A 12000-nucleotide genomic window follows, 5' to 3' on the forward strand; every position below is an offset into this window, starting at 1 on the left:
TTGTGTATTAAAGATAAATAAAGTTAAACCGGGAAGAATATGTAGGCAAGGCAGGAGACAAGAAAGTAAGTAAATGTGTGATTGAGGATAACACTGCATGAGCCAACTGTTTCAAGAATCTAGGCTTATTAACTAGTCTCACTCCAATAAATTTAATTTAAAAGGACTCTAGGCTATATAGGAAATAAAGCATGCCATCTCAGAATAAAATTTTCAAATCAGATTAATTTTTCTCTCAAGGATAGAGTGGGCATATGGGAAGAATTTTTTCACTAGGAACCATAAAAATAAAAATACAAAGGCTGGCTATTTCCAGGTCCCTCTTGACAGATCCTCACACTGTGGTTAACTTTGATTTATGATAAACAAGTTGACTTTGGATTGGCAAACTCAAGATAAATGAGTTAACCGGTCGTCTGCTGGAATGACACCAATATTTTGAAAAATCTATAGCAGCAGCAACAAAGGCTGATGCCTGATGCAGCCCAGGGTGAATTGCATTTCACTCTTGTCTGGTTTTACTCCTTCGTGAGCTGGTGTTCGGGGAGACAATGTTTTGCGTGGGCTCTGCTAACACAGTGCTTCATTCGCGTTGCGACCCACTCAGTAAATGCACAGATTCCTTATGCTTTAGTATTCTCCTCTTCAAATCAGCATTTCTTAGATTTTTAAAATACATACACTACCCAATAAAGCTTGTTGCAGTCTGCCCTCGTGTTCCAAGTAAAAATTGTGGGGAATTTTACTAAGCACATGAACCAGGGCCTCTTTCTCTCAGACCCATGCGTTTTGTTTAATTTTGCCACATGATTCATGAACTGGAATTTACTTTATTAAGAGTTGACCTTAAGTATTCTCACCACAAAAAATAAAATAAAAAATGTGAGGTGATGGGTGTGGTAAATAGCTTGATTACTGTAATCATTTCGTAATATATACATATATCAAAATATTACGTTGTACGCCTGGAATATATACGGTTTTTATTTATCAGTTGTAACACCAATAAAGCTTAAATTTTTTAATTTTTAAAAATAAAAAAATTAAATAAAGCAAACTGAACAAACAAAAAGAAATACAAAATCACATCAATTGTGTTACCATGTTGGCTACAGATCCTGTCCCCAAGCATATTTATTGTTTTGAATGAATTTTATTTTTATACCATACAGCACAAACTTTGTCACATATATATTTCCAAATTCTATTATTTCTGTTACTTTTCACAACCTAAGGGTAAAAAATAATATTAATAGCATTCTCCAGTATCATCCATAAAGAAAGGGCTTTAAAAACTTGCAATACACATAAGAACGAAGCCCGGAAGAGCAAAGACCAAACTGATCATGGCAGTGACCTTTGGGGACGGGGGAACAGTGGAGGTGAGGGTGCACTTTCACTGCTTAGCTTACATTCTTCTAGCTTGTTTGAACTTGTATCAATGAGAATGTCAACTGCAAATATGTTGGCGAGATATGGTTGTTGCAGGAAAATAGCGAGCTGTAAATATGCTTGAAAATAATGCACATTTAAACCTGGGAGAAAGTGAGATATTGCAGGATTTCTCATTCACAAAATTGAACGGCATTTGGGTTATTTTGTACCAAATATTCCATGAGTGTTTGATTTGAGATTTAGATACACGCATATTTGGACAATTATCTGTGGTGTAACTTTGGACCTCAAGCTCTTCGTTCATGCTCTGTCTGAAAGCAAAGGGGCCAGGCTTGAACAAAATGGGTAACAGTTAAGCCAGCAAATAAAATCCTGTTATTCAGGAAAAACACACACAAATAACCTGTAATACATCCTGATCCCTGCCACCCTTTCTTATTTGAAAATTCATCATCAGCATCCTTCTTGGCCAAGGAACATTATTTTATTGTTTTAGTGTTAATATCAACATTCAATTATGGAGTGCAGGTCAGTTTGTATTTAGCCACCCTTTGATTGATATAATTTTGTTTTTTGTAGGTTTTTCCTTCTTTTGCCACTATAAGAAATGCTGTAACAGTAGCCTTGTGCTCATAGCATGATTGCAGTATTACTTTTTATTTCTAAAATAAACAATAAGGGTTTTTTCACATAATAATAATGTGTTGTTAGATAAATGTTTTACACACATGCATAGCAATTTGAAATAAAAAATAAAACACTAAGGAAAGAGCTATGCAATGGGACTTTTTTAAACATAGTATTTTCTTTTTTGTTCCCAAGAAAGGATATTAACATTTACTGACATCATTTTCATGGTGTGATGACAAAATTTCAAAATGGCAATAATAGATGAGTAACTTCAATGACGTAAGTCCTGACTGCCACAAGGGAGATTCAAGGGGTGCCTGTTTGAACTCTTAGAGGGAAATCTGGTTAAGGAGCCAATCCCTAGTGGCATCTTCCCCAAGGAGGTAAAAGGCAACTTGGGGATCCTAGAATCATCCGTGCCTCAGAGTTAGGGTCTCAAAGGTTTAGAGAGCCCCATAAATTTCTACTGCCACAGCCAGGCAGAGATTCCACTAAGAACCTGAAGCAGACTCTGCAATACAGGTGGGTAGAAAATACTTATCTTATTTTTGTATAATGGCCCTTAAAAGATCCCAACTATTCCTCAAACTGAGCCACCCAACTTTCATTTTGGAAAGAACTGGACATCATGTATAATCAAGTAATACAATATTCAAAGTAAGGTTTGTTTCCAAGATTTACAAAAAGCTTGTTTTGGGAAAGCGATATGATCCAGCTATTTATGTTTCCAAATGAGAGCTGACATCATTATGGCTTACATAGTTAGATAAATTATATCATTACTAAAGCAATAGATTTTTGTTCACTGAGATGATTTATATCATAGTCCTGTTTCTGCAGTATTAGCTAAAATGAAAACTGCATGTTTCACAGGATAACCTGTGAGAAAACTAGACATACAACTACCCAGACGCCAAATGATACTCCGTTTTGAGACTATAACAATCCATCACAAATTTTTCTCAAGAAAATTTTCCATGAAATCTGATAACACACAGGCAACTATATCTAGAGAAGCATAGTATGTAGTTAATGCAATAATGACACCTATTTAGGTAAACCATCTATTTAATAATAAAATAAATCTGCAAACATTTTAGATGAGAGACCTCAAAAAGGACTTTGATTCGAGGAGAGACACTACATAAACAGGGGCAAGACTTGAAGAAACTGCAGACCCCCAGATTTCTGCTCGATAGGACAGAACCTTTATACTATTCACAAGGAGAAAATAAAACCCAGGAAGAAAATGTTCATTTACAGGGTTGCCCTCAAATCCACTGACCTAAAAGAGAATATTCAAAAATAAATTCATTTTTTTTTATATTTAGCCCTAGAATTTTATAATAAAAATATTCTAAGTACTTGGAAGTATTTCTACACCTATTTTTAAGAAATTATTATTATGACTGTCATAAGAAGACTAAACTATTATTATGAATGTCATAAGAAGACTAAACTATTATTATGAATGTCATAAGAAGACATTCAAGTATTTGGGGACATATAGTTCCTCAAGTCTTTCCCCCACTCAGTACAAGTGACATCAGATGAATCGTGGCTTCAAATGTTCCCTTCCAAGCTATGACATAGTCACAATTCAATAAGCTTGGAGGAAGCACATCCTCAAAATTCATGACGCTGGACCACCTGTTTAAATTGCCATGCCTGTTTTTTCTCTGTCTCAAGCGACTGGAAAGTTTATTTATTAGACCCAGCATTGGACTTTAATAACTGAGCTAGAATAATAGATGGTCCCGGGGACTCTCAGCCAAGGAGTCGCCCCTGCCATCTAATGGCAGCCCCAGGAGACAGCTCCTAAGCCTTCTAACCACTTCTTTTCTCCCAGGCAGATGAATTGCCAAACCCAGTCATGGCTCCTGCGAACCTCTCCCTGGTCACCGAGTTTGTTCTCGCAGGTGTCTCGGGCCGCCCGGAGCTCCAGGTGCCCCTGTTCCTTGTCTTCCTGGCCATCTACGGGCTGACGGTGACAGGGAACCTCAGCATCATCACGCTCACCTGCGTCGACTCCCGGCTTCACACCCCCATGTACTTTTTCCTCCAGCACTTGGCTCTCATCAACCTCGGCAACTCGACTGTCATTGCCCCTAAGATGCTGATCAACTTTTTCGTAGCGAAGAAAAGCATCTCCTACTATGAATGCGCCGCCCAGCTGGGGGCGTTTTTGGTGTGCATCGTGGCTGAGGTGTCCCTGCTGGCCGCGATGGCCTACGACCGCTACGTGGCCATCTGTAACCCCCTGCTCTACTTGGTGGCTTTATCTCGCCACAAGTGCCTTCTGCTCGTATCCCTCACCTACGTCTATAGCTTGTCCACGGCTATCGTGACCTCATTGTCTGTATTCTCTGTGTCCTACTGCTCTTGCAATGTGATCGATCATTTCTACTGTGACACTGTCCCTCTGCTAGCCTTGTCCTGCTCTGACACTTACCTCCCCGAGACAGTCATTTTTGTATCTGCAACTACAAATTTGGTCTGCTCCATGACTGTAGTGCTTGTATCGTATTTCAACATCATTCTGTCCGTTTTAAGGCTACGTTCATCAGAAGGAAGGAAAAAGGCCTTCTCCACGTGTGCTTCGCACCTGGTGGCTGTCACCGTTTTCTATGGGACGCTGCTGTTCATGTATTCGCAGCCTCGGGGCAACCATTCGCTGGACACTGATAAAATGGCTTCTGTGTTTTATACACTGGTGATCCCCATGCTGAACCCCATGATCTACAGCCTCAGGAGTAGGGACGTGAGGGCGGCCTCGGAGAGGTTGCTCACAAGTCTGTGCTGTTCCTTTAAATCAAAATAACTGCACAACTGCGGTGAGTGAAGAGCCGGGCAGGGGGGCGCCTCTGTGTCAGGGAAAGCGAAGGTCGGCGGCTGGCCTGCAGGGTGCCAAGTAATCCTGGGAACCCAAGGAGCTAGGATTAGGGATTACAAAACAAACTGGGGCTCTTGTAGGTATGCGGTTAATATAGAAACTAAGCGTTATTGCCCTGGCCAGCGTGTTCAGTGGGTTGAGGTTGACCCTTGCACTGAAAGGTCACCTGTTTGATTCCCGGTCAGGGCACACACCCAGGTTGCAGGCTCAGTCCCCGTCGGGGTGTGTAAGAGGGGTAACTGATCAATGTTCTCTCTCATGTCCATGTTTCTTTGGGCATAATGGATTGTTTCATCTTGAAGAACTGTGATTGCAGGTGACTAAAAACCTTTTTACAGTTAACAAAATTAAACTTACAAGTGTATTTGAAATAAAACTTTCTAACTCTTTCTTAATATCATTTGAATCAAGAAATACACACTACCGGTAAGTGGACCTGGAGATTATCACGCTAAGTGAAATAAGCCAGAGAAAGACAAATACCGTGTGATCTCACTTATATGTTGAACCTAATCTTTGTTTCTGAAAAGAGAAACAGAGGCATGGATGCATGGAGCAGACTCACAGCTATCAGGGCAGGGGAGTTGGGGGGCTGGATGAAAGAAGGTGAAGGGATTAAACAAAAGAAAGCAAACATATCATCTATCTATCTATCTATCTATCTATCTATCTATCTATCATCTATCTATCTATCTATCTATGCACATACACACACATAGAGAGAACAGCGTGGTGGTGGCCAGAGGGAAAGGGGGTGGGGATTGGTGGAGGTGGGCAAAGGGGGAGGTGGGGAAGGAAAGGAACTTTGCTTGGAGGCATGGGCCCACAATGCAGGGAGCAGATGATGTTTTGTTGAGTTGTACACTTGAAACCTGTATGGTTTTGTGAACCAATATCACCCCAGTAAATTCACTTGGAAAATGATAAGGTTATGAACCACGGAAAAGCAAAGTTGAAACAATTTCTAAACTGGGGTCAAATGTCATCACAATTCCTAAAACAGGAAGATAATAAAAAAAGCTAAGAGTGAAAAGTTTTATATCATCTATCATGACCACAGCTTTGAGACAAAGAATTCACTATTACAATGAAAGGTTTATTTAAGTGGAAACTAAGGGCAAATTTTAAATTCACCGTCAGTATATAAAAGCACAAGTCCACTCCTTCTCCCCACACACTAATTTGGCAATCTTTCCTAGTCATCACCCAGCTCAGAATGGCTAGGATGGCAGCTAAGGCACAAAGCTGTTACCAACTGTCCTGTGCATGCAGTACTGGGGGGTGGTCCTTGAGGAACTGGATGCACCCATCACAGAGAGCTATTTGTCAAAAATTTTAAAAGGAAATCCCTGCCTGCTTTTAAAAGTGAAATTTGAAGACTGACACTAATAATCTACAACAATAAAAATAATTTTAAAAAAACATAAAAATAATCGTAACATTTTAAGAGTTAAGAGAACCTTAGAGCAATCATATACCAAAGGCAGAGCTGTAGATACGCAATACTTCAAAAACAGAGAATCACATCCATAACTCTTCACCTTTCCTCAGCATCCCAACTGAGCATGGATGGTAATTTTTCTGATAATTTTGCTTGCATCATGCTTTGAGATAAGGTCCTCTGGGATGGAGACACTGACAAAACCCTGCAGTCGTCTGCTGGCCAGAACCATTATGAGAAGAAATAGGAGCGCCCTTTACCTAGGTAGGTTAGTGAGTCTAACTTAAAATGGTGGTTTTAACTCACTGATGTGTAATAACATTGCTATAGTAGCTCAAGATAAAAAGTTTTTTTTTAATTAAAGAGTAAATACAATGGGCTAGAATAAAAAAGTTTGAAATACATTTTGTAAACTAAAGATAAACAATGTTTTTTCTGCTTTTATATCCATTTTGATAAAAGTACACAGATTATTTGCATTTGAAATGGACAAGAGCAACAGAAGGGCTGGGGGGAAGTGAAAGGATAACCTACTTGAATCACTATTTTTACATGTATAGATGAGTAAGTTGAGTTTCAAAATGTTCAAGTGATTTTCCCAAGCTCATGTAGTTCATTAAAGTCAAAACCATGTCTAGAAGGTAAGGTTGAGTAGGCATTATGGCTCATATATTTAGGATTTGTGGAAATTATACATGTACTTAATTCCATTTTTTGCATGCCCTCTGCTTGAAACCTTCTTTGCCTTAATTCTTTCCCTAATGTTTTTTATAATATTTACCCAGGGAAACATTATCTCCACCACCTCCCCTTAAAGTCTTCAAGTAACAGGGTCTCCTCTCATACATTCCCTTTGTATCCAGCACTTAACTCCATCAGGTGATTATAACTCACTGTTCTCAATCTGCTCGATTACTATCTTCCTGTCTTTATACCCTAAGCTCCCAGATTGCTGAACTCTGACCATTATTTGTCATGACCTCAAAACCTAGAGAGATGTTTAATACATAATGGGCAGTCAATCAAGATTTTTAATGCATACAAAATTTCAAAAATTATATACTGATTTATTTGCTCATATATACAGGGTGTCCCAAAAAATGTATACACACTTGGAATAATTATAAAGGCAGTGTTTATAAAATAGATTTCATTTTCAAAATGTAATAGAAATCAGCTGTGAAAGTGTGCACACATTTTTATTTTTATTTTTTTGGTGGAGAAAGGGGCTAGGAATGGCAAGGACAAAAGTAGAGAAGCGCAGAAGGGAATGCTGTTATTGACAAAAGGAGACCAGTTATATTAATGGTACCTATGGATGGCCACCAGTGTTGAAAGAGATGAATGGAGTTGGGATTATAAAATTTTTTAAGGAAAAGATGGTGAAAAGTCACATATGCTTCCAAATATAATTCACACTTTATTTTTATAAAGTAAAATGGTTTGTATGTACAAATGTCAGGGTTTCTTTGGTTTTGAAGTAGAAGAAAAAAAAAGAGAGGAAAAGAGACAAGAAAATTTAGATAAAGCTTTCTTTCTTTCCAGTCTACTATATTGTCTGTTTTTACAATGCTCTGTCTTCAGACTCTAGTGTCTGGAAATTAATAGTTCCCAAAATACAGTCATGACTGAGGGAATAAGTGAATTGAAAGAGGTTCCTAAGGAGACCTCAGCTAGACATGATCAAGACAAATATGAAGGACAGAACAAGCAGGTCAGAGTGGGAAGTGTCTCTTGGAGCTGTTTATAGGTAAATTGCTGATCGCCTTGTGTTGGTGAAAGCTTGATGGTGTTCTGTGGGTAAGGAGTTGCTTTTGAAACTGTGTTTGTAATTACCAGTAGATGATAAATTCACCTTTTAGAACCTTGATCAGTATTATTTTATTTGAATAAGATAGAACAGATTGTAGTAGAGCACAAAAGAACATACAAGATAAGAGTATGCCAGATAATGAGAGTATTATTCTGGGTATATTACTAGCTCCATGCTTTCAGGCTCAAACTGTTTTTACCACAAACCACAGAAATATTTCTTTAATGAAAAGTTGAAAGAAATTTAGAAATCGGCTTTTAGACAGGCATAAGTTTCCAAATTTTTAGAAAGAAAATATATCAATTTTATTCTAAATTACAGTAATCTTAAAATTGCATGAGGATTTATTCTCTTTGATCATGTAAGTTCATCCTTTAGAGATAAAGATGTTTGTGCAATACTACAGCAATCAAGACCTAGAAATAATTTAAGTTTCTAACAACAGAATAAACAAGATATGCGACATTGATAGCATAGTGATAAGGCTTGTGCCCTTGAGTCAGAAACACATGCATTTGGATCACAACTAGCTGCACTTACACCAGCCCTCTGATTTTGTTTCGGGTGTTTCTTTTCCAATCTCCTCCTCATCTGTAAAATGGGCATAACAATGTGGATTTTACTTAAAGTTCAGTGAGATAAAGTCATGTAAATAATTGCTTTATTGCACCTTCCATACTTACCATTTTTAGTATTTGCATTATTAACATAACTATAAAGATTATTTTGCAAACTGTAGTGAGCTTTAAGTGATAAATTATTACCATAAAACATTTTTTTAAACTATGTTTCTGACAGCGTTGGGACAATGTGAAGCTGTGTCTGCACAGGTACAGTGACATCAGTCACAGTGATGACACAGCAGATTTGTTTTCCTTTATGCTATTTATGTTAACATTTTTTTCCAATAAAAAAAAATAGCTTAACCATTTTAACAAGGCAGCTTAGTCTTAAAGAGCTTAATGAATAAGACCTTTGAATAGAAAGCAAGGCAATGTGGACTGTTCCCCAGCACCCATCTTTTTATACACAATAGATTTGGGAGAAGAGACATGCGCCTGTACTACATTATCCTTACCTGTGATCCATCCATTTCCCAGTATCCCAGCATCTAACAACCTCTCTTAGCAACGAAACCTCTTTACAAGACACTCAAGTATAAAAACACCACTTATGGGAATCTCAACTTGAATTTCCCTCTGTTCTCTGCTTCCTCCTGCAGACGCCTTGAAGAGACATGGCCCCGGTTAACCGCACCCAGGTGAAGGAGTTCATTCTCCTGGGCCTCACAGGTCGCCAGGACTTGAAGGTGCCTCTCCTTGCGGTTTTCTTATCCATCTACCTCTTCACAGTAGGAGGCAACCTGGGTCTGATCCTGGTCATTAGAGCGGATGCGAGACTCAACACACCAATGTACTTCTTTCTGAGCAACCTGGCTTTTGTCGATTTCTGTTATGCTTCTGTCATTACACCCAAAATGCTTGGGAATTTCTTGTACAAGCAGAATGTTATCTCCTTCAATGCCTGTGCCGCTCAGTTAGGCTGTTTCCTCACTTTCATGGTATCTGAGTGCTTGCTGCTCGCTTCCATGGCCTATGACCGATACGTGGCCATTTGTAACCCTCTCCTCTATAGGGTCATAATGTCCCCAGGGATCTGCATTCAGCTGGTGGCTGTCCCTTATTGCTATAGCTTCCTGATGGCACTGTTTCACACCATCCTCACCTTTCGCCTCTCCTATTGCCACTCTAATGTCATCAATCATTTCTACTGCGACGACATGCCTCTCCTCAGGCTGACTTGCTCAGACACTCACTCCAAACAGCTGTGGATCTTTGCCTGCGCTGGTGTCACGTTCATTTCCTCTGTTCTGATTGTCTTTGTCTCCTACGTGCACATTATTTCTGCCATCCTGAGGATGCGCTCAGCCGAGGGCAGGCGCAAGGCCTTCTCCACCTGTGGCTCCCACATGCTGGCAGTCACCATATTCTACGGGACCCTGATCTTTATGTACTTACAGCCAAGCTCTAACCATTCCCTTGACACAGACAAGACGGCCTCTGTCTTCTACACAGTGATCATTCCCATGCTGAACCCCTTGATCTACAGCCTCAGGAACAAGCAGGTGAAAGACGCCCTGAAGAAACTTGTCATTAGAAACCAAGCTTTTCTGTTGAAATTAAGAAAGTGACTTCAACAAATAAAATAGATTTTATCTTTATGGTCTGATTTTTGTCCCTCTTAAAAAACTATCAGAATGCCTCGTTTTTTTAAAAAATTTATTGGGATAATATTGGTTAGTAAGATTATATAGGTTTCAAGTGCACGTTTCTATGATGCATCATCTGTACATTGTATTGTGTGCCCACCACCCGAAGTCAAATCATCTTCCGTCACCATATATTTGACCCCTTTGCCCTTTACTACCCCCCACCCCCTTCCCTCTGGTAACCACCACAATGTTGTCTGTGTCTATGAGATTTTATTTTTGGTTTGTTTTTCTTGTTTGTTCATTTGTTGCTTTAAATTTTATAACCTACATATAAGTGAAATCATATGGTTTTTTTACTTTTTCTGTCTGACTTATTTTTTTTAGCATGATTCTCTCAAGATCCATCCATGTTATCACAAATGGCAGTGTTTCATCTTTTCTATGGCTGAGTAGTGTTCCATTGTACATGTACCACATCTTCTTTATCCAATCATTTATCAAGGGGCAGTTTGGTTGTCCATGCCTAGTCTTAATAGAGGATTTCTATTTATTTGTTCAATGAATAATGAAAATTTCTAAATATGTTCACTTAGAATGAAATTTCTAAAAGTAAAAGTAACCATACGAATTTACCACCATTATCTCATTTTTCAAATGAAAAGTGTACTAAAAATAATTCTTTCGTTCATAAAAATGTATACCAATTTCCCCATTTCTCAAATTAAAAAATTCCTGGAAAGCCATTATGTAAATATATAGTTACAAGTCAAACAGAGACTAAAGTTCAGACTCCTCACCCCTCCAAAACCCCCAGTTCAAGATTCTCTGGTTGCATTAACAATATCCCACATTAAAAGCAAAGATGCATAGCCTAAATAATTTTTCCTGATTTGTTAATATCTTGAAAAAATTTTAAAAATATAAAATGTTTTCATATTTATACACTTACCAAGTTCACTTTATTAAAGGGAATAGTACTGCATCTTAACTTTATTTATATCATTAATTTAACATGCTTTTCTACTTACCTGGAAGTCTGGTTTGGTCTCGAAAGACTCTGAGAGAATTGTTTTTTTTCATGCCTATGAGACCTCATTATATTTTTTCTAGTTATCTTAAATAATAATAATCTAATTCAAGGATAGAATCCCAGAGGGGCATCATACATCCTAAACAAATATACTCGAAATAATTGAAATATTTTGCCAATAGCAAGGATCATATGCAGTTACACTGGGCAAACCTTGGGTAAGTTGGTTACTGTTGATTATGTTATAGTTTATAACACAATGAACCCAGCAGGCAATGTAGCCTAGTGAAAAGAACATATGTTTGTTGTCAAAGAATGGCTCTGTAGTGTGGGTAGGCTCCCACAAATTTATTTATCAATTAAATAACAATGTCACTAAATGTGGAGTCTTTTTAAAGAATAAACAACATGAAAAAGGGTAATAGTAAATTATAAACACTTGCATAACATTTTTTTCTTTCTATGAGCCTAAAGACCTGAGTTCTTCATCCCATCTCTCCAAACAAACTTGAGGGAACAATTGATAAATGAGAATTACCATACACAACTGATAATTGTAATATAGATAGAGTTATAGCTGCAGATA

The 12000-nt window shown here is 38.1% G+C and overlaps 2 protein-coding genes across 2 annotated transcripts; both read left to right on the top strand.

Moving 5' to 3' along the window:
- Positions 1–3898: 3898 nt before the first annotated feature.
- Positions 3899–4846, top strand: LOC107527631 (olfactory receptor 8J1-like). Its single transcript, XM_016200409.2, has one exon. The coding sequence runs from the start codon at positions 3899–3901 to the stop codon at positions 4844–4846; it is 948 nt and encodes a 315-aa protein (XP_016055895.2).
- Positions 4847–9409: 4563 nt separating this feature from the next.
- Positions 9410–10363, top strand: OR8U1 (olfactory receptor family 8 subfamily U member 1). Its single transcript, XM_016200459.1, has one exon. It carries the CDS (start codon positions 9410–9412, stop codon positions 10361–10363), a length of 954 nt encoding a protein of 317 aa, XP_016055945.1.
- The last annotated feature ends 1637 nt before the right edge of the window (positions 10364–12000 follow it).

Source organism: Miniopterus natalensis, chromosome 11 (assembly GCF_054644295.1).
Source record: "Miniopterus natalensis isolate mMinNat1 chromosome 11, mMinNat1.hap1, whole genome shotgun sequence".
Lineage (NCBI taxonomy): Eukaryota > Metazoa > Chordata > Mammalia > Chiroptera > Miniopteridae > Miniopterus > Miniopterus natalensis.